This window comes from Ambystoma mexicanum, chromosome 13, assembly GCF_040938575.1.
Source record: "Ambystoma mexicanum isolate Mex_15411 chromosome 13, UKY_AmexF1_1, whole genome shotgun sequence".
Lineage (NCBI taxonomy): Eukaryota > Metazoa > Chordata > Amphibia > Caudata > Ambystomatidae > Ambystoma > Ambystoma mexicanum.
The window spans coordinates 137,822,115-137,845,930 of record NC_090938.1 but is presented as its reverse complement, the minus strand read 5'-3'; the positions used below and the strand labels follow the sequence as shown (position 1 = coordinate 137,845,930).

At 46.5% G+C, this 23,816-nt stretch overlaps 1 protein-coding gene across 1 annotated transcript in view; it reads left to right on the top strand.

Annotated features, from left to right (window-relative positions):
• Window positions 1-23,816, top strand: part of DEF6 (DEF6 guanine nucleotide exchange factor) — a 396,152-nt gene that overhangs the window by 192,606 nt on the left and 179,730 nt on the right. Inside the window, exon 2 of the mRNA XM_069633471.1 lies at window positions 5,130-5,270. Coding sequence (XP_069489572.1) covers window positions 5,130-5,270 — 141 coding nt within the window. The remainder of the gene's footprint in view (window positions 1-5,129; window positions 5,271-23,816) is intronic.

The following is a 23,816-nucleotide window of genomic DNA, read 5'->3' as shown; positions in this document are numbered from 1 at the left end:
TAACAATTAAATCAAATAAAAAATAAAAAATACTGCCTATCTTACTTCATCCTCCCCGGCCCTTCTGATCTGGGCATGCATTGGCATAATCATTCCCCAAGGCTTCCATCCTGCGCAATGCGCATTAGACTAGTGTATACCAATGACACATTTAGACTGTGAAGAAGTAGGTTGTATGAAGTTTTAAGTTTTGCGCGTGATCAGGTGGGTATTTAGCCTTCTGAACAACATACGTCGGTACACATTACGCTCCCAAGTTTTTGGTGCAAGTGATGGGAAGCGCTAGGGCATCCATTTCAAATGCACCAAAAAAGTTGTGCAAAATTCATTGTAGATGCGCACATGCAGATGCGCATTTCCGCTCTGTTGCACAGTTGCATAAATCAGGGGTCGTTTCCCCCAATTTCAAATTGTTATCCCACCTTCATAAAAAGGATCCGCTTTAAAAATGTTTATAAAACAAAAGCATTCCCTTGCACCTATTCCAACAGGCACAGGGGGCAGTGCAATACACACGAGGATGGTTTCGGACCCTTTCAGGTGCCTTAATACGAAGCCTGGGGTGAATATGTGAAAAAGCTCAGGATTACCTAACTCCCTCCCACCCTGGGGAATGTTGGTGCAAGGGGTTCAAGTTGCAAGCTACTAGCCAACCATAAAAAGTCACATGCCACCTCAATTCTACACAGACAAAAAGCACACCGTCTCTTATGCACCAAGAGTCAATTTTCACCAGCTAATGCCTAGTGCAGGTTTTGCACCCTGTTGCTGCTGATAACAATTCTTTATTATTACCCAACTCATTTGACCAACTTCACACAGATGAAGGGCTGAGTGCACCTGCAAAGATTTGAACGTGCGACCATGAGGTCAAGCACAGTGTTGGTTGCATTAGTTGTCTGAGCCACAGAACCAGCTAACCTGTGCCCCCAAATTGGTTCAAGCGCACATGCAAGTGCGCAATGTTTGACAGCTGCTGCTGATTACATTGCGAGTGTTGAAAACATGGCGGATATGACTGAGCCAATTCTACAATGTTTGATCAAACCCTTGTTGTGGACATTGTGTTAGTGTTTGAACACATTCTTTGTGCTTCTGTGGGGGTTGTGTTGCAGGCTTTCTCTGCACACCTTAATGTGCTTGTGTTGTTCAATGCTGTTCCATTCTATGGCATTGCCGATGTGTTGTTTGATATCATTCCTTATTGTTCTTTTGGTGTTGTGCTACAGGATGTGATTAGATGACTTTGTTTAGTTGTGTTGCAGAGTGCTCTGAATGTTGCTTATGATTAAACTCATCTTTGTGCTTGGGGTGTTTCATTATTCGATCACACTGGAACTCACCACGATTTGGGCGGTATCCAGGCTGTAATACTGGCCAACTGTAATAGCGTTGGTGCCAACCGGTCCAGCACTATTAATGCCAGATCACGGGTTGAGCGTCAACGGTAAATGCCCATTGGGTCCATTTGGCACAAATACCGCACGCAATTACGCTGGTGGTAATTATGCCAAAAACAGGGCGCTACATGAGATTTGCACCTCCCAGAAAAACGTTGGAGGTAAAACAGCCCATTTAGTTCCAAACTCGTGATAGGGCCAGCCCTTAAATGTGGCAGTAATACCATTACTGCCGCATTTGAGGGCTACCACCCAACTCGTGATAAGGCCCACTGTCTTTTGTGCTCTTGTCTTTGTGTTGCTTGATTACATCCCTTGATTTTCTCTTGGGGTTGTGTTAAGTCTATTAGAACGCTTGTTTTGGGTGTTGTGTTCTAAGGGTGTTGTATTTTTATCACAATCCTCTCTGGCTCCTGACGGTGTCCTGTTTTATCATGGTCCATCATGTCCTCTTGGTGTTATGTCCTAATGTTGCTGGGTTGTTCTACAATTCTATCTGTGGTCTTGGAGTTATGTTGTGATGTGCCTTGGGTGTTGCATTGCTTGATAACACTAGGGTGATGAATCCGATGGTGTCATCACTCCTTTTTCAGCTGTAGCCTCTCCCCATGTGGCCAGGGTACGACAGCCACTACCTGATCCTGACCCTCAGGCGGCTATATGAGGGAGGATCACATGGGGCGAGGCAACCCTCAAGGGAGAGACACGTCATCATCGGACGAGACATGGTATCCCCCTTTTCCTTCTAGGGCTATCCCTAGAAGGAAAAGGGGGATACCATGTCCCCTCCATTCTCCATGCCTTGATGGCACATTGTCATGACTCCCTTCACACGGTTCCGTGTGTTAATAACCCTGCAAAAATATCACCGTAGAAGAATGGCGCTAAATTTTTGCAGCAATAGTAACCCATTAAACCTGCAGGGGACACCACCACAACCCCTATATTTTAAAGGGAGCAGAGGATACCCCTGCGACCCCCACTCCCATTTAACCCCAAAAATGATCCCCACTAATAATATTGCCTATGGCCGTTCACGCCGACCATATATATGGCGATATTATTGGTGGGGATAATATTACCTGATCCCCTTCACACACCTCTGAAAGCTACTGATAATACCTTCCCATATTCTGTATACAAGTCATCAAGAGCTGACTTCTCTTTCCCTGAATGTAAAAATACGTTAACCAGGAAGCTGAGCAGAGTAATAAAGGTTGATGGAGGCCATAAGCACAAGATGCGCTCTAGTGGTTGAGAGCGCATACTTGATGCCGGGGCATTTAAACCACAGAGCCAGCTGACTGAAGGGAGACGCTGGCTGGGACAATTTCGTCCTCAGTAGTGACTGAGAGACCGTTGCACTGTCAAAACGTCTGTGGAGCCAACCTGCTCACAAAGGAGGCAGAGGAGAGCAGATTGTAGAAGCAGGTCCGCTGCGAGAACGCCACGAGAGGAGGGAAGATTTCCGGTCATGCGCAGTGCCGAGAAGCAGCCAAGCGGGAGCCAAGAGGGATACGGACGCTGCAAAGCAGAGCCAGCAAACCCAGGAAGAAGGAACGGGATGCAGAGGAGCCGCTGCAGGTTTACAGTGGGATGCCCGGCACATGACACAGAGAGCCGGGGAGTCGACTCAAGGGAAACTGGGACACCGGGGAATGTCGGCAACCCTACAGAAGGCAAATCAGAGTAAGCAAAGCATATGAGAGTGAATGGGAGACTCTACATTCCCTAAAGAAATATAATGGAATTAATAAAAAATATTGTCAGTTTGCAAGTGTGCCCAGTGAAACATGAGAAAGTCTTGGCAGGAGAATATACCAGGCAGTTACAAGTTGCAAGAGTGTTAAGTACAGCACAGTAGAAAGCCCTGGCAGGAAAGTATACCAGGCAGTTACCATTCGGACAAAGTTTAAAGCAAATTACATGAGGGAATTGTGATAAGGATACATCAGGCATAGCCAAAGACTGTATTGAAATCAGACTAAAAGAAGAAGCAACCTGGCAGCAGAGTACACAGGTTATCCCGCCTGAATTAAGACTGATAGACATGTTATTTTGCATACAAGTTGTTTTGCTGACAAAAAGGAACCCAAGGGAAACTCATGCCCTTAAAAGTACAGTGAAGAGACATGCAAAGGCAAGGGAGTCATCCTCTGGAACTGTGAAGTTTATCCATCTGAACCCTTTGTGTTGGAGTTACGCCTTTTCCTTTTTGAACATTTGTAAACTTTTCGAGGCCAAAGACATTCCCCTTTTCATCTGAGAGTTAATTTATAGAGTGAGAGGGCCAGGATAGTATTTCATACACAAGACAATTTTACTTTGGACAGACCCTTTGTTTTTTTCTTTTAGTTAGGGAAATAACTCCTAGAATAGGGATAGTGAGGCATTGTTTCAATAACGGTTTATGGCTGAATCCATGAGTTCTCTGTGTCCGCGTCTCATTCCTGGCTCTTCACACTTGACTCTGTGATCTTGCTATTGTTTGATTGCATTCTTTGCTGTCCTCTTGGTATTCTCACTTTAATCGTTCTTGCATTGCTTTGGGTGTTATGTTGTTCAGCCTTTCCCTCTTTAGTCTTTGTTATTGTTATTGTTATTTTGCACTTATATAGCGCCTTATATACCATTGGTATGGTCTGAAGGCGCTTGTAGGTTGAACGCCCTTGGGAACCGAAGTTCAGATCAGTAGAGAGAGTAGGGAGAGTCAAAAGGTGCGTGTGAGCACCGGGTATGTGTGCAGCTCGTGCGGTACTCGTGTAATAGCTGCTTCTTAGCGGTAGGTGTGGTGGTTGAGAGATCAGGAGAATGTGTTCGTTCTGGCAGGATTTATCCGGAACGGATGTGGCTGCGTTAGGCCTGAGGAAAACGCCTGGCTGGGGGTGTGGAACCAGCAGTGATTACATAGAATGATGTGGAGTAAGCGGCGGAATGTTGGTATGAGAACAGTTATACCGAATGGTGTCATAGTATCTCTGTGTTCTAGTTGAGTGGTGATGTAAGGAGAGAGTAAGCATGGTGGTGTGGTATGATCGGTTATATGCTCTTTCACTGAGCACACTTCTAATTGCAACTTTCCCAGAGAGGGTACTGGGCGTATTTCTAAATACAGTTTTCCACAGAGAGGCTATTGGGCATACTTCTAGATTCAGTTTACTAGAGGCTATTGGGCACACTTATAAATGAAACTTTCCAGAGTGTCTATAGGATACAGTTCTATAGTCAACTTTCACAGATGCTATTGGGGACACTTCTAAATTCAACTTTACAGAGCGTCTATTGGATACACTTCTATAATCAACTTTCACAGAGGGTATTGGTTGCACTTCTAAATGCAACCTTCATAGCGACGCTATTGGGCGCAATTCTAAATTCAATTTTCTACGTAGTGGATTCTGGGCGCACTATTAAGTCAATTTTCAGAGAGGCTTTTCCAGAGAGGGTGTTGGGAACACTTCTAAATTCAATTTAACAGAGAGACTATTGGTCTGCGTGCTGTTATGCTGTGCTTTGAGTGTTTGTCCTCTCTGTGGTCTACTTTTTGTCTTATGGTGTGATGTGGGTACTCTGGTGTTCATACCACTTCTCTTTGCATGCTCTGATTTTCCTGACATTACTCTTGTGTGCTTTTGGTGTTTTAAATTGGGTAAGCAGTATGCCTTGCTGGATGTTGTTCTCTTGTGGCTATTCACGCTTTTATGATGCTTTGTTGTCTTTCCTCTCCAGGTCCTGTCCCACAACCTATACACAGTATTGTGCATCCCTCATGACCCCGTGGCCCTAGAGGAGCACTTCCGGGATGATGATGACGGGCCAGTGTCCAGCCAGGGTTACATGCCATACCTGAACAAGTACATCCTGGACAAGGTAAGCCCTGTGGGTGTGCATAATAAGGCCGAGAGGCCATTACCTAGAAGAGACCTACATCCTTCCAGAGAGCACCCCTAAAGTACTCGCATGCTACAGACTCTCTGCCACAATCGTTTGACCTGCCATTTTGTTCTGTCGCCATCTATCTTGGTGACTGTGATAGTACAGAGGTTTTTCTGCGACTTGCCCGATATGAAGGAAATCAGTGTAGGTGCGCTTTGTAGGTACTGTTGATTTGTGAGATTGTGTTTTGTGCTAAAACCCCTGATGCTGTGTGAACGGATGTATACGATTTGGCCGTGGCACAATTGTTCGCAGTTGAATTGCCCGTTGTCAATTCGGCCACGAAGACAATTTTGCCGCAGCCAAATTGGGCCAAATTTAAACCCCCACCACCCCCAAACACTCCCCCACCCTCCCCCTACTTACCTTTTTCACATCCAGTTTGTTTCTGACCCTGCAGCGTCGGATCCGTCCCTCGTATGCGGGTCGGATCTGCCGCTGCAGGGGCTGCTTTAATTTATTTTTAATTTTTCCTGTCCACCGCCTCCAAACCCCCGGAAGCAGGGTACACCAGTGCTACCCCCAAAGGCCATCACTACCAAACATAAGGTGCAGGGGACACCCCCGCAATCCCGCTCCCCATGTTTGGTAGTGATTGCCCAAACTGATCGTTTACAAACGATCGAATGTTACTGGCCGAATTCAGCCAGATTTACCAAACAATCGTCTGTAAACGTTCAATTTGGCTACTACCGTGTGAACATGGAAGTAGTCAAAATGTGGGAAGTAATCAAGGAAAAAGGCTTTAGGTTTTCATGACAAAAATAGTTAAAAACAACAGCCAGCTACATCAGCCGGATGAGTCGGGAAACAATCAACATGTGTCATCCATAATGGCTATGTGAAGGGTGACTTCTGACATTCAACACAGACTTAACATAGTTCAGTCCTTACAAGAGCAAGAGCACCTGGCGGCCATCTTAAGCTGGTATTAATGAATACAACAAGGACTGTACATCATCTCTATCCTGCCCATCTCATTATCGCAATGTATTCTGTGAGGCAGATCGAGACAATGGGTGCTGCCACTATGTTTTTTAATCAAATCGGCACATCCAAAATACCTGGTTAAATCTTTTCCCTTAATCAGTGCTCCAATTGTACACGTCAGATGTTATTGAACGATATGCCCTTAGGTCTGCTATGTCATATTTTTGCCAAAGAAACAAATACATACAACAGCCCCTTTTTGATAATAAATCGCACATTTTGTCACAAATACTTAATCAAAAATATTTCTCTCCTAATCCTTTTGTATAACACATCATCTATGCTTTACCCGGGAGCCGAGTGGTCTTGTACTTATTGCATACTTAAAAACAAGGGAGCACAATCACAGTTATCGACCTTTAATTATTAACCCGGGGGCGTGGCTGGCAGCCGTGCTGTGAGTACACTGAACTTACGGTCTCCTGCCTGATCCGTTCAATGATATGCCTGTACCTGCTTACATTCGATGCCAGACACCAGATATGTGTACCGAAATGGTGGGGGCACAGAACCGCTGAACCGCCGATGCATAAACTCCCCACCTGGTGCTGCAAAGGTGCATATTGAGCAGCCGGCTGTGGAGGACAAGATGGCGGCCACTGCATTGAGATCAGCCATGTGAGGCCCGATATGCCCGATGAACGGGAAAAACTAGCCATACTGGAGGTCCCTTGCTTGCTGGCAAACGTAGGGCATGGGAAGCTGTGCAAAGTACCTGTAAGGCGCACTGTGCGTCGGAGCGGGAGAGCCGGCCGTAGCATCAGCAGCAGGCAGGCAAAGGAGGGATGTCTGTGCCCCTGCAGCCACCGGAGCGCGTGCAGGGATCCAGCAGCAGCGATTTGAAGGTGCCACAGTGGGGATTGGCCACCCAACAGTGCCGTGAGTAGTGAGAGATGGTCCTATGTTGCCGCAGGCCCCCCGGTATTATACACACCACATTGGACATTCGCTGAGGCACCTGGGGGCTCGTCGTCCACAGCAGGCACAATCATAATAGTGCATGACCCATGCGAGCACCAAAGAACCACAGCAAGAGGACAAGACTGGAAGAGTGTGGCCAGTGGTGGAGGAAACGGACCCTTGGGAGAACCTCCTAGTTTCATTGAAGCGCTCTTGGACACCAGGGGAATACAGCCATACAACCTGTTGTGCACCTAAGGTGTGCATCTACACACTGCCTGCTGGGTATCACTGTGGCCCCGGGGTTCTTCTGAAGTGAGAGAATGATTCAATTGGCAGAGGCTGAGCAGCTATGGGGGGGGGATCCTGCGAGCTGTGCATCGCTCCTACACCCGAGGAGTACACCGGAGAGCATGGTCCCCAGTGCCACACCCACGTATTGTCCAGTAAAGGGGAAACCTGGGCCAGGTCCACAATACAGCCGGTACCCAGGACAGAAACAGGGCGCAAATCTGTCAGCCAGAGCAGTGACGAAAGGGGATACGTTAGACACATGCTGACCGACAGGGTAAGGGCAAATCTAAACATACGAAGCTGGAGGCGTTTGCAAGCAAGGAAAGGCGCAGTGGCGACACCCCGATGGATGGCCGCACCACACAGCCAGGTGCCAAGGCAGAGGAGAACTTGATCCTGAAAACCATTGCAACGCTGCAGTCTACCTTGGAGAGGGGCATTGACGAAGTCAGAATCGATGTAGGGCTGCTGAGGCAGGATGTCCGGGACTAACGGACAGGGTGCAGTCGGTGGATACGCAGGCCGCAGACAACAGGCAGAACATAACTGGGGCCCTGTCCGAGGTGCAGGAGTTCAAGCTAAAGGTGGCTACCCTGGAGAGCAGAGAGGAGGACACTGAAGAGCGGACTTGGGGGAACAACATAAGAATATTTGGCCTGCCACAGGGATGAAGTCAGGGATCCCACGACGTACGTGGAAAACATGTTGCTGCAGACAATTGGAGCAGGGACCCTGTCACAGGAGTTCACAGTGGCGCGAGCCCACAGATCCCTGACTAGCAGGCCCCCACGGGACGAACCCCCGAGACCATTGGTTGCGAAGCTCCTAAACTACAAGGACAGATAAGCCATACTGGACTTCTCCAGGCAAGGAGGGATCATTGAAAGGGCATCCACCAAGATCGCAGTGTACCTGGACTACACCATGAAGATGCAGCGGCAGAGTGCAGCTTTCGGACCAACTAAGGCGAGACTGCGGCAAGCGGGCCTGAAGTATATGCTGATTTACCGAGCCAAGTTAAAGGTGCTGCATAACGGCGCCTCCCATTTCTTTGACAACACGGAAGGGGTGCAGGTGTGGATTGACACGATTGGTGTGCCCCCAAGGGGAGAGAGCAAGCTGTGGACCAGCAATGAACCACACCGGGACGAGCACGCCTGGCTCCAGGAACCAGCAGCGGGAGGCATGATAATGTATAGTTGGCAGGAGACGGAGAACCTCATCGGAGAAGAAGGACCGTCACACGCCGCCTCTGAGGGTCGCTATAGGGCGGCCCACGGGCAGGTTTTATGCCCTAGCTAGTTGACTGTTATTTTGTTCTTGGGGTGCCTGGAAGGGACACTATGCTGCCGCATGTGAGACCGGTGGAAGGGGAGAGTGACACTGGTTAAGCGTGAGAAGCAGCTGAGCCTAAACGGCATAGGAGCTCTTGGGCATTTGTTGGAAATGTCGGGAGTTAAGGTGGGGTTATATGTTGGGTTAAATTGCATGCTGATCTGTCCTGCACCCTGCAAATTGATGTTGGTACGTCACGCGCTTCCGAGTGGGAAACTGTGGCTAGGTTGGGACTTGGTAAGGGGGGTGGGGAGGGTTGGCAGCCACCTCAGTGTTGGGTAGACGAGACCTGTGGGCTCCGGGATTCATCGAATATACGGGATGGAAGGATAATGGTGAGGGGCGAGTGGGATTCCTGGATGGGGGTGCACACTGCTGGCATGAGTGGCATCAGGATTGCCTCCTGGAATGTGCAAGGGCTTAATAGCTATATCAAGCGGAACAGAGTACACACGTATCTGCTAAACAAAGGGGTGTATGTGGCCCTCTTGCAGGAAACACACCTTGTGGCGGCTAAACAAGCCATGGTTGGCAACAAATGGGGGGGACTAGTGCACGGGTCAACTTACTCATCGTAAGCTCGGGGTACCCTGATATGGATGGCTCCCTCTGTACCTTTTAGACAATTGGAATGAAAATGTGACAGCGAGGGTAGGCTGACCATAGTACATGGGTTCTTGGAGCGAAGGGAGGTCTGCATCATTAATTCATATGCCCCTAATCAGAACGCTGCCAGTGTCTTTAGATCCTTAGGCCCCAGGCTGGCACTATATAGCAGAGCCCTGTGGATCTGGGGAGGGGACTTTAACTGTGCCTTAGATCCGGTGTTAGACAGGTCAGATGGCAGATGCAGAAAGCAGGCCCACCGGCTAAGGCGCTGGGGGCATTGTCGCAGGAGCTGGGAATGGGCGATATTTGGAGGCAGTTGCACGGGGACAAGAATGACCACTCTTTCTACTCAATTCCGCACGGGCTGCATACACGCAACGACTACATGTTTACGGGCACTGACACCCTGGACGAATTTGTTGCGGCTGACTATAGAGCAAGGGTCCTTTCAGTCTACCCACCTCTCGTGGTGACGTGGTGGCGGATAGTGGGCACTCCACCAATTCCGACATGGCGGCTTAGAGCAGAGACATTGCAAGGCGAGCAATTTAGGGCCCACATGGGGGATAGGATAGACAAATTCTTTACTCTTAATGAAGGGAGTGTGGATAGTGCATGAACCATGTGGGAGTCCTTCAAGGTGGTGGTTAGAGGGAAAGCAATTGGGAAGATGGGGGGAATATGGAAGGGCCTGCTGTAGGATATTGCTAGTGTGGAGGTGCGAATGGAGTCGCTGGGGGTGGGGGAGGGGAGCAAGCAGCTGGGCGTGAGAAAAAGTTGCTTGAGCTCCGGCAGGACTGCATGGCGGCTTGGGAGAGTTTGGGCAAGCATGACTATGGCAGATAGGTGGAGAGACTCCATGAGACCGGAGATAAACCAGGTAGGTTGCTTGCCTGGCTGTGTCATACAGAGGAGAAAACGTACATGATATGTTCCATAAAAGACGAGTGCGGGGAGGTATGCAAAGCCCAAAGTGAGATCAACAAGGTCTTTAGCCGGTATTATTGGTGCTTATACACCACTGAGGAGAGACCAAGGTATGGGTGGAGATTGACTTGCCTCGCCAAGAGCAGGAATAGGCATAGTTGCTGGATGCTCTGTTTACAGTAGAGGAGCTGCAGGCCACTGTACGCATGCTGCCCTTGGGCAAGACGTCTGGTGTGGATGGACTCCCAACAGAATTCTACAGGGAGTTCACGGATGGGCTTGCGCCGCCCCTCTTGCAGATGCTCGAGGAGGCATACAAGACGGGTCAGTTACCGGCCAGCCTCCACTTTGAATCCATCAAAGTGCTGATACTGAAACCAGGCAAACCACTGGTAGAGTGAGGATCGCACAGACCACTTTCATTGATCAACCAGGATTGCAAACATCTGGTGGCCATATTGGCCAACAGGCTGAGGAGCATAATTGGCACCTTGATACACCCCGACCAGACTAGGTATGTCCCTGGGAGGAACACGTCCTGGAATCTAGCTAGATAAAACTAGGGAGCGGAGTGAGGAATACGCTGTGGCCTCGCTCGACGCCATTAAAAGTGTTGTCTCAGTAAGATGGGACTGGCTGAATGCTGCGCAGATGAGATCCTGCTTTACATGCAGGACCCGAAATCCAACCTACCGTACATGCTGGAAGTACTGGACGGCTGTCTGGCATAACTAGCAGCTGTTTCCGCTGGCAGGTCGAGCACTTACCGAAGTTGGAGATCCATTGGGCGGTAGACTCCTTCCTGTATTCAGGAGTGGATATTTATCGGGACCCTCGGAAGGAACACAAAACTAATACACTCTGAGCTCTCTGAGGCATCGCAAAATCGATGAGGTTCTGGTGGAAGCTCCCGTTATCCATAATGGGTCACACAGCGCTGCTCAAAATGGTTGTGCGACAGCGTTTATTATATCACTTTGTGAATATACCGTTTGAGATTTTGAGATTGTTTTTCTGTAAGCTTGACTCGGCAGTGAGGGGATTCATCTGGCGAGAGAAAAAGTGTCGGATATCATTGGGGGCTCTCAAGAGGGACCATAAGGAGGGGGTAATCAAGCAGCTGCACTTTGAGGCGTACTATCTGGCCGGAGAACTGCAGTTTGTGGTAACCTGGCTGGCTGACAAGATTTCTATAGAGGCACTGCTATAGATGGAAGCTGCACCGTTTTTCCTTAGAGAGGTGCTTTCAGTGACTGAGGATGGTTGGGTGTGAACGAGAAGTAATCCGCAACATTAGACAATATTGGGAGCCGATTGAAGTCATTACTCTAGGGGACCTATGCAGGGAGGGGGGTCATGGCGGGCTTCCCTGAGCTGACTGAGACTTATGGCATACCACAAGGGCAATTGTTAACATACAACAGGGTGACTAGGGAGATTGTGAACAGATGGCCGGCCATCAGAGAGGGATTTGCAGGGGATAATATGCTGGGCACCCTATATGCCCTGACGGAGGGAGGCCACGTCATTTCTAGACTTCCCGACTTGATAACAGACTCACTCTGTGAGACAGATCTTACAATTCGGGTCAAATGGGAGGAAGAAATAGGCTGGGCCTTCACGGATGGGGAATGGGCCAGGGTATTGCTGTATGTGCGAAAAGTGTCCAGGAACGCTAGATTCAAACAGCTGCAGCTATTCATTACACACAGGGCTTACCTGACCCCAAGAGCCATTTAACGGTTCCTGGGAGCGGGAGAGCAGGTCTGCCCAAGATGCATGGACATGTCGGCAGATATGTTACATATGTTCTGGTCATGCCCAGTAATCAAGGTGTTCTGGTAGGAGATTGCAAAGAAAGCTTCCCAGTGATATTGCGGGAAGCAATGGAACACAACCTTTCTCCCGTTGACAAAACAGGAAGTGGCATCACAAAGCATTGTACACTGCGTAAAATATGGTTACAATATCACTATAATGTGATGTACATTTCATACAAGAATGGACCGCCATATGTATTGTTAAGATCAGTGTGCATAGGCCCATATTACCAAATTACTGTGAATGCAAGCAGACGTCCATGAGCAAATGATAATGATGTGTTATTATATAGCGCTTACGCTTAAGCGCTTTATATAGAAAAAATATACACCCAATATCACCCAACCTGTGTTGGTACTCATTTATCGACCTCAAAAGGATGAAAGGCTGAGTTGAGGTGTTTAAGAACAGACTAAATCAGTGACTCACCCCCTGAAGTGTGCCTGAAATAAACCTTTAATGAGTCTAGCAATTATTGTATAGGAATCCAGAAAGACACATTATTTGGTATTCCTATTCTTTCTTATCTAGGGTCAGTGCTGAAAGTGTTAGACTTGTGGCCCTCCTGTTCTTATTTTTCTTCTTTTTTTTAAGGTGCCTGAACAAGAAAGCCATCCACTCCAGAAGTAAAGAGCCACATGGTGCTGGCCACAGCCCAGGATCTTGCACTACAGACACACACAAAAGGAGGATTAGAGGTCTCAAGGGAGTTCACAGAGGTCGCAAGGGAGACCTCAGAGGTCACAGTTGCGACCTCTGGTGACCCCTAAATGACATCCCTGACGGGACCCCGATTAAAGTTGCAAAGGAAATAAAAACAATAGGAGTTTATCTTGACTCTACCTTGTCTTTAAAGAAATAAGTTAGCTCCATTGCATCATCAATAGTCTACACCAACAAGCTGATCAATGCCTGTGAATCACACTAGTTGCATGACGCTAGCTAGAGCCCTAGCACTTTCGAAGATAGACTATTGCAACACGTTATTCCTAGGATGCTCCGAACTGAATCTCAACAGACTTCAGATCCTACAAAACAACTCCTTAAAATCAGCACTAAACATTCCTAGATCCAGCCACATCTCTAGCCTGAGACAGAAATCCAACGGGCTCCCAGTGCGGGATAGAATAACACTACGCGCCCTGGCAATCACCCACAAATGTCTGTCATTCTGCTCCTAGATATTTGTCAGACAAGTTTTCCAAATACCAACCAGCCGGTCCCACCAGATCCTCCAAAACACACCTCCTTTCAGTTCCTAGGTTTAACCTAAAAACTGCAGGAGGAGCCAACTTCCCTGTCCAAGCTGCCAATTATTGGAACTCCTTGCTCCCTGCCATTAGAATGGAACCATCCTTCTGTGCTTTCAGAACTGGAGTAAAGAGCTGGCTCACTGATAGGCCTAACATCTGAAGCCCTAGTCTGTATTACTATTACAGCTGCTTCCAGCTGATCTGTATTCATGTCTTCACCGCTTTTGATTTCTATGCGTCTATCTGTATTTATACGGCCAGACCTACCTGTAACCTTGGTCAACCCAACTGTTAATGTCTTATGTATGTATGCCTGTAACATGCTGAAGGTTTCCAGCGCCCAGTTACCTCAGGGTTAAGTGCGTTATACAAATAATAAACAAATACAAAAATACAAAAAAATATGTTCGTGTATCTTAATATTGATGGATCTGAGTCTAGGAACATTTTATCATACCATATGGGAGTGTTCAAAGATTCAGAGGTTCTGGAGTAGGATTGTCAGTATAATCTCCAGTATGGTGTCTGAACCGATATCAGCTGTGCCACGGCTGCTTGGCACATGGGGGATACGGCCTACTCTCAGTACGAGAAGCTATTTATCGCGAGCACGCTGATAGATGCCAAGAGGAACATTGCCATACATTGGGGGGCAAAGGATATACCCAAGTTCTCCAAATGGTTGGTTTGAGAAAACTGAGGGTGTCCTCACATCTGCTCCCCTTGGGTCCTCTTCTCAGGTGACCAGGGGAAGGCCATCGCTCTTGGATCCTGACTTTGGGGTTGGAGAAGCGAGGGAGGATCACCTGGGTGAAGGGTGCTTGGGGATTGGGGATGAGATGTCCTCAGTTGAGACGCAGTATCCTGCATTTCCATTTCAGGAGAAACCTTTATCCCAAAGGCAGTTATGGGGTTTTGCTATCCCCGTTCCACTGACCAGGAAAAGGCCCAGAGATATTACCACTCTAGAAACACCAGAAGGAGGGTGAAGAAGAGCGGGGTCAAGGGTGAAATAGGAGAGACATGGTATCCCCCTTTTCCTATTGAAGACCAACCTAACCCTTCGCCAGCCTTTATAGGCTACTGTAAGCCAGCTCCCATCATTTTCTCACATTTTATCTCTCAGAGTACTGGAGTGAGGAAGAGGCAACTGAGAGTAATGAACATCAAAAACCCATTTCACCACTCTAGTACTGCCTGAAGTGTACTGTGAGGGTCAGACATGTCCCTTTAATTATAGAAAGGCAAGCCCAATTGAGAATCCACACCTGCAACTTGTCAAGTGGCTGCAGTTGTATAGAGGGAAAGCCAGAGAACAGAAATGAGAGCAACAGGGAGGCCTGTGTGGGAGAGACCAGCAGAGGACCCTTTTCGAGAGGAGGCAGCCGTGGTGGGGCCTGAGAAGGAGCCAGGACTCCGGCCGACATCCCAGAGGACTTGTGGAGCCCAAGGTGGGTTGGTCCATTAGGCTGCCAGTGTTTGAGAACAAGTAGCTGGAGGTGCAAGCGAGCAGGAAAGAAGATAGGATGCCGTCCGCACCTGTGCAGAGGCAGCGGAATGACCGGCGTGGGCAAGACAGCACCCGGCGTGTGAGCGGGGCTCGTCGAGGCCAGCCCGCCAACCTGAGAAGCAGAAAGGAAGCAGCAGGAGCCACCAAAGAGGAACACAGAGGACCGGTGAGTGTCGGGGAAAGCTACTCAAAAGCCGGCGCGCTCCTTGTGCATAAATAACAAAGTACCGAATTGAATGAAAACTTGAAACCAAGGTTGAATTATGCATATTGAATACCGAACTGAATGAAAACTGGAAACAAAGCTGAATTATGCAAATTGAACACCAAAACTGAGTGAAATCTTGAAACAAAGCCGAATTATGCATATTCAATACCGAGCTGTATGAAAACGTGAAACAAAGCCGAAGTATGCATATTGAATAAGGAATTGAATGAAAACTTGAAAATAAGCATATTGAATACTGAATTGAATAAAGATTTATGGGCAAAACACATAGCAGATAACAGCCAAAGGGAAAGTGCCCATGTGAAAGCAACCTACAGAAAAGAGTGCAATCAAGAAAGAGTGCCATAGAAAGGTGGGGCATGAACAAGACCACCACAAAGTGACATTTTTGAATGGATGCAGTGTGACAAGGCCAAAGACCGGCAAGAGGCGTAACACATTATGTCAAGCCAAGAGGATAACTAGGAGAAGCCAGAATAATGTAAAGCTGCACTTAAAGCCAAGAGGCTGACAAAATGAAACTAAGCAAATGTGACTCTGTACACAGGGGTAGGTACAGAAGAACTTGTGTGGGATGAAGAGTCTAGGGATCCTGGATGCGCGACCTGTGCTGGGTGGACCGTGTGGTCTGACAACTGCACCTAGACCAGTGAGCCCTAAATTCTGAAAACCAAAGACATTATGAAACAAACCAAGGAGAAGTACTGTAAGTGAACTGGTGATGCAGTCTAGAAGGAGGGTCAGATTGACCTAGAGTTATGTTGAACCTTTGAAAAAACTGAAACAAGTACAAGTGTCTAAGTTAAAGTCTTGGTGAAGGGAACCCTGAGACTTGAGGAACTGCAAATGTTGTCTTGAGAACGAAGCCACAAGTCCCTTTTCTTTTTAACTGTGTTGCTTGGAACTTGGGGAAGGGAACCCATAGGATTGTGTGGAACTGTATTGCTTGAACTTGAGAAAGGTAATCTTCAGACTTCTGTGGAACGTTCTTGAACTTGGGGAAGAGTAGCTGAAAAGGAAGCTAGGAACTGGAAAAAGCTCAGAACTTTGTGTTAATCGTCATTTCTTTGTTTACTGACATCCCTACACTTTAGTTGTGAGGGCAAGGGTAGGTTTTGGACACAGACAGACTTTTAAGTTGAACTCTTTGACTCAGACTTTCCTTAGTTTCGTTGAGGTAGGGAAATCCCACCTTAGAATAGGGAAGGTTAGACCTTCTACCATCCTGACATTTAATTTAATAAATCATTTTATTTTGAACTTTGAATCTGTTGTCTGTCTTGGTTCATGATGCCTTCACAGTGGTAGATATGGATAATTGTAGAATAACAGAAGATCGTGTGTATAGGTCCTGAGGTTACCCCTCTAAATTTGGGAAGATATGGGACAGGTGGGGAAGCGGCGACTGATGATGTTATGTGTTTGAATGTTTGTGTAGTTTTGTTGCAACGTAGCTGTTCATTCTGAGGGGTTTTGGAGGGGTCTGTCCACGGCTGGAGGGAGTCGATAGAATCTTGTATTTCCTTTATGCTGCATTGCAGCCTGTGGTCCTTACACTTATGTGCCATTCATGCTGTGCTGTGGCTCATTTTTTGTGTGTGTTTTGTTGTTACTTCAAAATCAATACAAAGAATTATAACAAAAAAATCTTGATGGATCGACTTGTGCTTCCTTCATGTACCTTGTTACGTGGACATATAAAGACATACTCTACAAAGTAGAGCTGCAGTTGATAAAATACTTTATCAAGCTTTATATTCCTTCAATTCCTACAAACTGTTTAGTCCAAATGTACAAGTAATACAATTTCAGAAATTAAGGAAGCCCTCTGCCTTGTTTTGCCTTCAAAAGTGCATTTTTAGTGCCTTCAAAGTAACTATGGACTAGACCAACTCTTAAGGCGAGTGGCTTTTGAAAAGCAAATCGGGGACCTTTGGCCACTTCTTGCTCCACAATCGGGTTGATAATATATTATCCAATGCTTGGATAGCACTTTCCTGGGCACCACATCCTGTAATGAATCTAACATCACTAGTTCCTTTAGTCTCAACCTTGGGTTATAGTAGACTATTTCTATCAACCTTCTTGACTTTGTCAAGTGCGTTCGACAACATTGTGGATTGGCTCGCTCCCGGAAGCACTTACATATACAAATGGGCAAAGGCTTGCTCCAGGCTGCATTCGCATCTCGCCCCCAAGTACCTCTTTGGAAGGGATGTTCCATTTTGTTGATGTTACATGTCCACCCCGAGCATGAAGTCACAAGCAGTGGGTTTACAAAAGAGTGACATCTCCATTTTAATAGCATACATCTTTAAATCCGCGGCTGCAAAAAGAAAAGGACCAGAAAACGAGCCTTCTCTGCCTACGCCACAAGACTATGAAACCACCTCACCCTCAGAATCAGACTCTCTCCCACGCTCCTACAATTCAGAAAAGAACTCAAGACCCAACTCTTCAAGAAATCTCTCCTTCTCAACACCTAGGCCATCACGTCACCCCTTGTGCCACCTGAATCTTTAAACGCCACCTGCCCCTCTCCTCCCTGCCACCCGGTAGAGCTGTTGCCCTCCTCTGTGCCCCTCTGTATACTACCTCCTGCTGTATATCTGTTCTGTTGTTGCCTCTGAAAAGTGCACTTTATGCATTTGTACTGTTGTATACCTCGGTAAAACGCTCCGTTGTGTATCTGTATTGTTGTATATCTCTGGAAAGCGCTCCGTTGCTTCTCGAAGCTAGGTCTATGCTCAATAAATACCAAAATAATAATATAACACACCTTATTGGCAAGGTCTTGATAGAATAGGGCATCATTGCTACTATACAAGCTTTCTAGAGGCTCTGCATTTGAGTTTAGGAATTAAACATACTGTCCCATTGGAGGAGAATGTTGTTGATAAATTGGACCCTTAAAATAATATGCTCCATGTATTCAGCACTTACACCCGCTATGGCCTATGTCTGTTCCCATCTAGCAAACCTGAGGCTTCCATAGGAATGCAAACCATGAGCGCATCGATGTGCCCCTTTTCTTTCGAACATAATACCTTCATCAAATGTGGCTTGCAAAGGGCATCTCAACAAATATCTTGACCACCTCTTTCTTATCTGCATGCCTAGTTGCAGTGAAAAGGAATTGTATATCTAGGGATCCCATTATATATGTATCACCTGTGGTGGACCAGAAGAGCTCAGACCAGAATACATAGTATTTAACAAGATTCATTTAGAATAGCATGAAGAACATGCCTTCCTATCACTATTGCTAATGAGGGATTCCCTACCTATAAAACTACACTAAGGTGCTTATCAAAACAATTAAGTCTTCTGTTTAAACCTATCTTCTACCTGACCTTACCACTAAAGGAAACATAACTTCGATTTAAGCAGAATAACCTGCTCTTAGAGTTCGTAGAGTTTAACCTCTTTTCGGTTTTCAGGATATCTCTTCTCCCTTATGTTGTATCACACACAAAAAAACACAGCTTTAGCAATTTGACACAAAGTCTCAAGTCCTAGAATTTGACACACAGTCTCAAGTCGCAGAAAATATTCAAGTTTTGAATGGCTGTAGGCGAATCAATAGCTCCTTATTCCCTTCTTCCCCATTTGGTTTGGTCTCCTTTTTAAGATTCATTCTGAGCTTCTCACTGAATTTATCCTTGACCTCCTCTATGCTAACATACAGGTACTTTTGAACTGCCGGATACAGGTAGCAGCCAGGCCAAGGAGGAATCCAAAAACAGGACCATAGGCAATAGACAATATAACAAGGAGGGACATGGGAGCAGACAGGAGGTAGAGAGAAACGAAATGTACTGAGAAACTATGAGAAAAGGGGCAAGACTGGAAAACCAGGAAGAACAGCATGGGAGCGTCTTACCTCAGCTCTCTCTCCAGCACGGATTACAGAAGCACCTGGAGCATGTCTGCGGTATTAGCATACTTGATTGAAAGTCAAATTGACTTTTCCTATTTGACCACTATGTTTGTTGTTGAAATTCGATGAAAATAAAATCAATATATATATGGGGTAAAGGAATAGGTTAAGGGTGGCGCGGGGTCTCCCCATGCAATTTCTTACAAATAAAAAACCAAATATAATTCATTTAAATAGGAAAAGGTCATTTTCCTTTGGTCAAACAAACCTAAACCCATGTCTGCATGGATGTTGCTGCTTCCCTTTTTCTTGATAGACTGCCCCCTCTCTCGCCAATCATTGTTGCTGTCTGGTAGTAACGTGCCTCTCTCTCTCTGGGCTTACGCTCTGATGGTTTTTCTTGCTTGAATGCAGTGTCTCTAAAAGCAATTGAAGACACTGGCAAGCATCTGACACAGCGGGCAAGTCTTGAGATAAAATTGGGCTGCATAGAAACATGCTAGTGCAAGGTGGGGGTGGACAAACACTAGAAGGACCTTCCAAAAGATACCATATAGTCTGTATTGTCATTATAAAAGGGAAGGTATTCTTTGTGTATTCAATGTTAATCAAAAACAGCCAAATTGATCACCGTATATTCAACAATAGCCACTAAAATTGATACCGTGTAAAGGTCCACGTATATAATTTCTAAAGTGATATGTGCAACATCATATCGATCTAAAATAATATATTACAATATTTCCTTAACAATAAAACAGTAAAAATCCAATCTTCAATTCATTCATTCCCAAACACACCCAAACAGACACAGTAAAATCATCTCCTGCTGGACGCAAATATCTTTGTGTAGTTAATACTCGTTAATGCTTTACCCAACCAAATGTCAACTCCCTTAATGTGGTTCTGATCACGACGATCAATCCATGCATAACTGCCCAACATGTTTTATACCCTTTTATGTAACCAGTGATGTGGGATCTTCTTCAAGGGTCTGGTGTTGGAACACAACTTTAAGTACAATGAACAAGTTTGTTTTACAACAGTGGATGAGCACTGCTCCTGCCTCCTAGTGCCATCTTGCTAGTGTGGCTAACATCAAGGCCAACGCAAATGTGGACACTGTGGGCTTAAAACATCGCAAGCTGTTTATTTAGCCAATTGAAAAGCAAAATAATCACAAAGCAAACAGATGCAGTAGGTTGTCAACACAATTGTACTCCTCTTATTGTATTGTAAACAAATCTCCTTCATAACATTAGTGGAGGACACTCGCGTGGCGACAAACGCCCCACTCATGGACAAAACACCAATGTAATCATCAACTTCTTCAGAAGGACTCAAACATTTGCCAATACTTCCTGTAGAGTACATACCCAGAGGAAAAAAAAGAAAAGGGAAACGAGTGTCACCAAATATGTAACTCTCTACTATCCACTACAACAGTACTATGGTAGCCTTGTCTATCGACATCTCCACACGGATGTCGCTGGAACGTTTACACGTCGATCCTTAACGTCTCGATGTCCATTCTTCTAGTGTATCGTAGCTGTACTCTCCTAAATGCAAAAAGATGGGCTATGAGAAACGAAGCATTCAAAATTAAAAGTAACTCACCTTGTTCCATTCGATGCACTCGTTGAGGCCAACCGCATTGCTTTTAGTAATATGAATGAGCTCTTGCTCTCTCCTGTGCAGCGTCGCTTTATTAGCCACAGCATCTTTGCTATTCTGAACCTGCAATAGCACAGTCCATCGTACTTGGTCATGTTTGTGACCCTTTCAATAAAATGTTCCAACAATAGTGCTGGAAGAATTTGAATTCTAATACAGCTTTTGTGTTCGGCAATACAGACACATATTTTCCTTTCAGTTTTGTCTACATCGAGGCAATTGCACGGACACCATGGCCCGTACACAACCATGCTAGAATTACAGTTAGTGAATGCCATTTGTTACCAGGGTCTAGGTAACTATGTCCACTTATGTGCTTCTTTCAGTTGGTTCGCAGCACTTGCATTGACCACAAGGGCTATGTCCACTCCATTGCTCAAAACCCCACAGTTCTAGGAGGTTGTTGGATCTTTTCCTGATTGTTATGTCATTCCTCATTATCTGGTGTGACTAATCATGAGGTTTCGTCACTACTTTCGATGGGGGAGCCCCTTTCCATGAGGCCATAGAGGTGAGGCCACTACCTGATCGTCCCCTCGTCCCCTTGTGGGTGGTGCTAAGCAGGAGCATCTCATTGGGAGGGGGCACCCATTGAGAGCAGTGACCATGCCATTTGAACTCATTATCCTTTTAACCTTCCCACCTTCCCTCAAAAACCCTTCAGTTCCAGAGCAGAGGAGCCGACGGTGTCAGTGGGAGATACAAACTCGCAGAGTGCCTGCAAGGCAGAAGGCAGACCAGAGTCGAGGGAAGTTACCTGCCTATCACACAAGCACCGCAAAACTGCAAGAAGACGCGCGGAAAGCCGGAGAAGGTCCTGGTGAACCGAAGAAGCCGCTGAAGCTCCTGGTAGACCCTGAAAACAACCGAAGGGAGACGGCTAAGGCCCTACATGTACAAGGGTGGCTTATCCCAGGTTTGTGGAGACCCAGAGGGACACAGACATTGCGAAGCACCAAAGAAAACTTCACAAGGGGTAGGACACCAAGTGAAGCAGGTCTGGGACCCACATTGGGAAAGGAAAACCCAACCCATAAGAAAAAGTGATACGAACTTTGAATATGCAAATAATACGCGTAGACCTTAGCAGGGGAGTAAACCAAGGCTGTGGTACAAAAGCAAATCATATGAAGCAAACTGTGAACTTGACCAACTAAAGGGGGTCTGGGACCCACACAGGGGAATTACATCACAAGTAGTAATACAGACGGATACTAAGTTGCCAGACATAAGTGACACTCAGAGACCCTAACAGGAGAGTAAACCAAGGCTGCGGGGGAAAGTGTAGACACCAAGAACAAGGACATTGAGTACCCCTTTTGGCAGCAGAGTGTTCCAGGGAAAGGATCTGGGACCATCACCACAGTTTGGGAGAGAGAACCAAGTGATTCTTCTTTGTTGTAATACCTGGAAGCGGGTCTACTCAAGAAGGGCCTGGGACCCTCAGCACAGCTTGGGAGAATGAACCAAGCTAATCTTCTTTGTCGCAGTACCTGGAAGACGAGTCTGCTCAGAAAGGGTCTGGGACCCTCAACACAGCTTGGGAGAATGAACCAAGCTATTCTTCTTTGTCGCAGTACCTGGGAGACGAGTCTGCTCAGAAAGGGTCTGGGACCCTCAGCACAGCTTGGGAGAATGAACCAAGCTCATCTTCTTTGTCGCAGTACCTGGAAGACGAGTCTACTCAGAAAGGGTCTGGGACCCTAAGCACAGCTTAGGAGAATGAACCAAGCTATTCTTCTTTGTCGCAGTACCTGGGAGACGAGTCTGCTCAGAAAGGGTCTGGGACCCTCAGCACAGCTTGGGAGAATGAACCAAGCTAATCTTCTTTGTCACAGTACCTGGAAGACGAGTCTGCTCAGAAAGGGTCTGGGACCCTCAACACAGCTTGGGAGAATGAACCAAGCTATTCTTCTTTGTCGCAGTACCTGGGAGAAGAGTCTGCTCAGAAAGGGTCTGGGACCCTCAGCACAGCTTGGGAGAATGAACCAAGCTCATCTTCTTTGTCGCAGTACCTGGAAGACGAGTCTACTCAGAAAGGGTCTGGGACCCTAAGCACAGCTTGGAAGAATGGACCAAGCTATTCTTCTTTGTCGCAGTACCTGTAAGACGAGTCTGCTCAGAAAGGGTCTGGGACCCTCAGCACAGCTTGGAAAAGGAATCCAGACTATTCGTCCTTGCCACAGGGCCTGGGAGTCAGATCTGCTGTGTAAAGACAAGGTTTTATCTTGATCATTGAAGACACAGAGACAGTTGGAAAGGCTCTGGGGAAGGGAAGCAATCCCTTGAGTCCTATGGAACTTTTGTTTGCTTTTTCTACAATTTTGGGATAAGGCTGGAGAGGTTCTGTGGAAGGGAAGCAACCCCCTGAGTCTTGTGGAACATTTGTTTACTTTTCTACACCTTTTTGGAACCTGTGTTTCAAACTACAAGGTACGGCTGCAGGCGGACAGCTAAAAGACATGTTCTCTTTTGCACATTTTGTTAAGATTAGTTGTGAGGGATAGGTTAGGAGGTGGACACAGGACAGTGATCTTTGGACATTCTGACACAGACTGTTTTCTTTCGTTTTGTTGTGGCAGGAAACCCCCTCATAGCAAAAAAAGCTTGTAGGAATTCCTTCCAACCCCCCATTTATATTACAAATACATGTATTTTCCAGTCAACATGCTACAATTGTGTCTGTCTCTTACTCCTACACCCTAACATTGGTCTTTCGAATGTTTGCTACTTTTGTAGGCAAAAAGTGACTTATCCACCGGGGCCTTTCCACCTTCCAATAAGTGCCAATTTTTCAATCCAATTTTCTTGATGGTATTTCACATATTCAAAAAAGTAACTGACGGACACGATTTTATCTCTGTTTTAATCCTTATTCCTGTGTTCAAGGTGGGGCGGGAGCAGGCATTGGGGCCATATCCACTGCCACAGTACAAGTTTGGGGGATGGCCGGTTCTGGATTCCTCAGTGGTAAGGCTCCCACCCCTGGCTGAGAGTGGTTCCCATTCCCTCTTGACAAGGCCAGATTACTGGCCTTGTCAAAGTTGTCAGGGCTGTA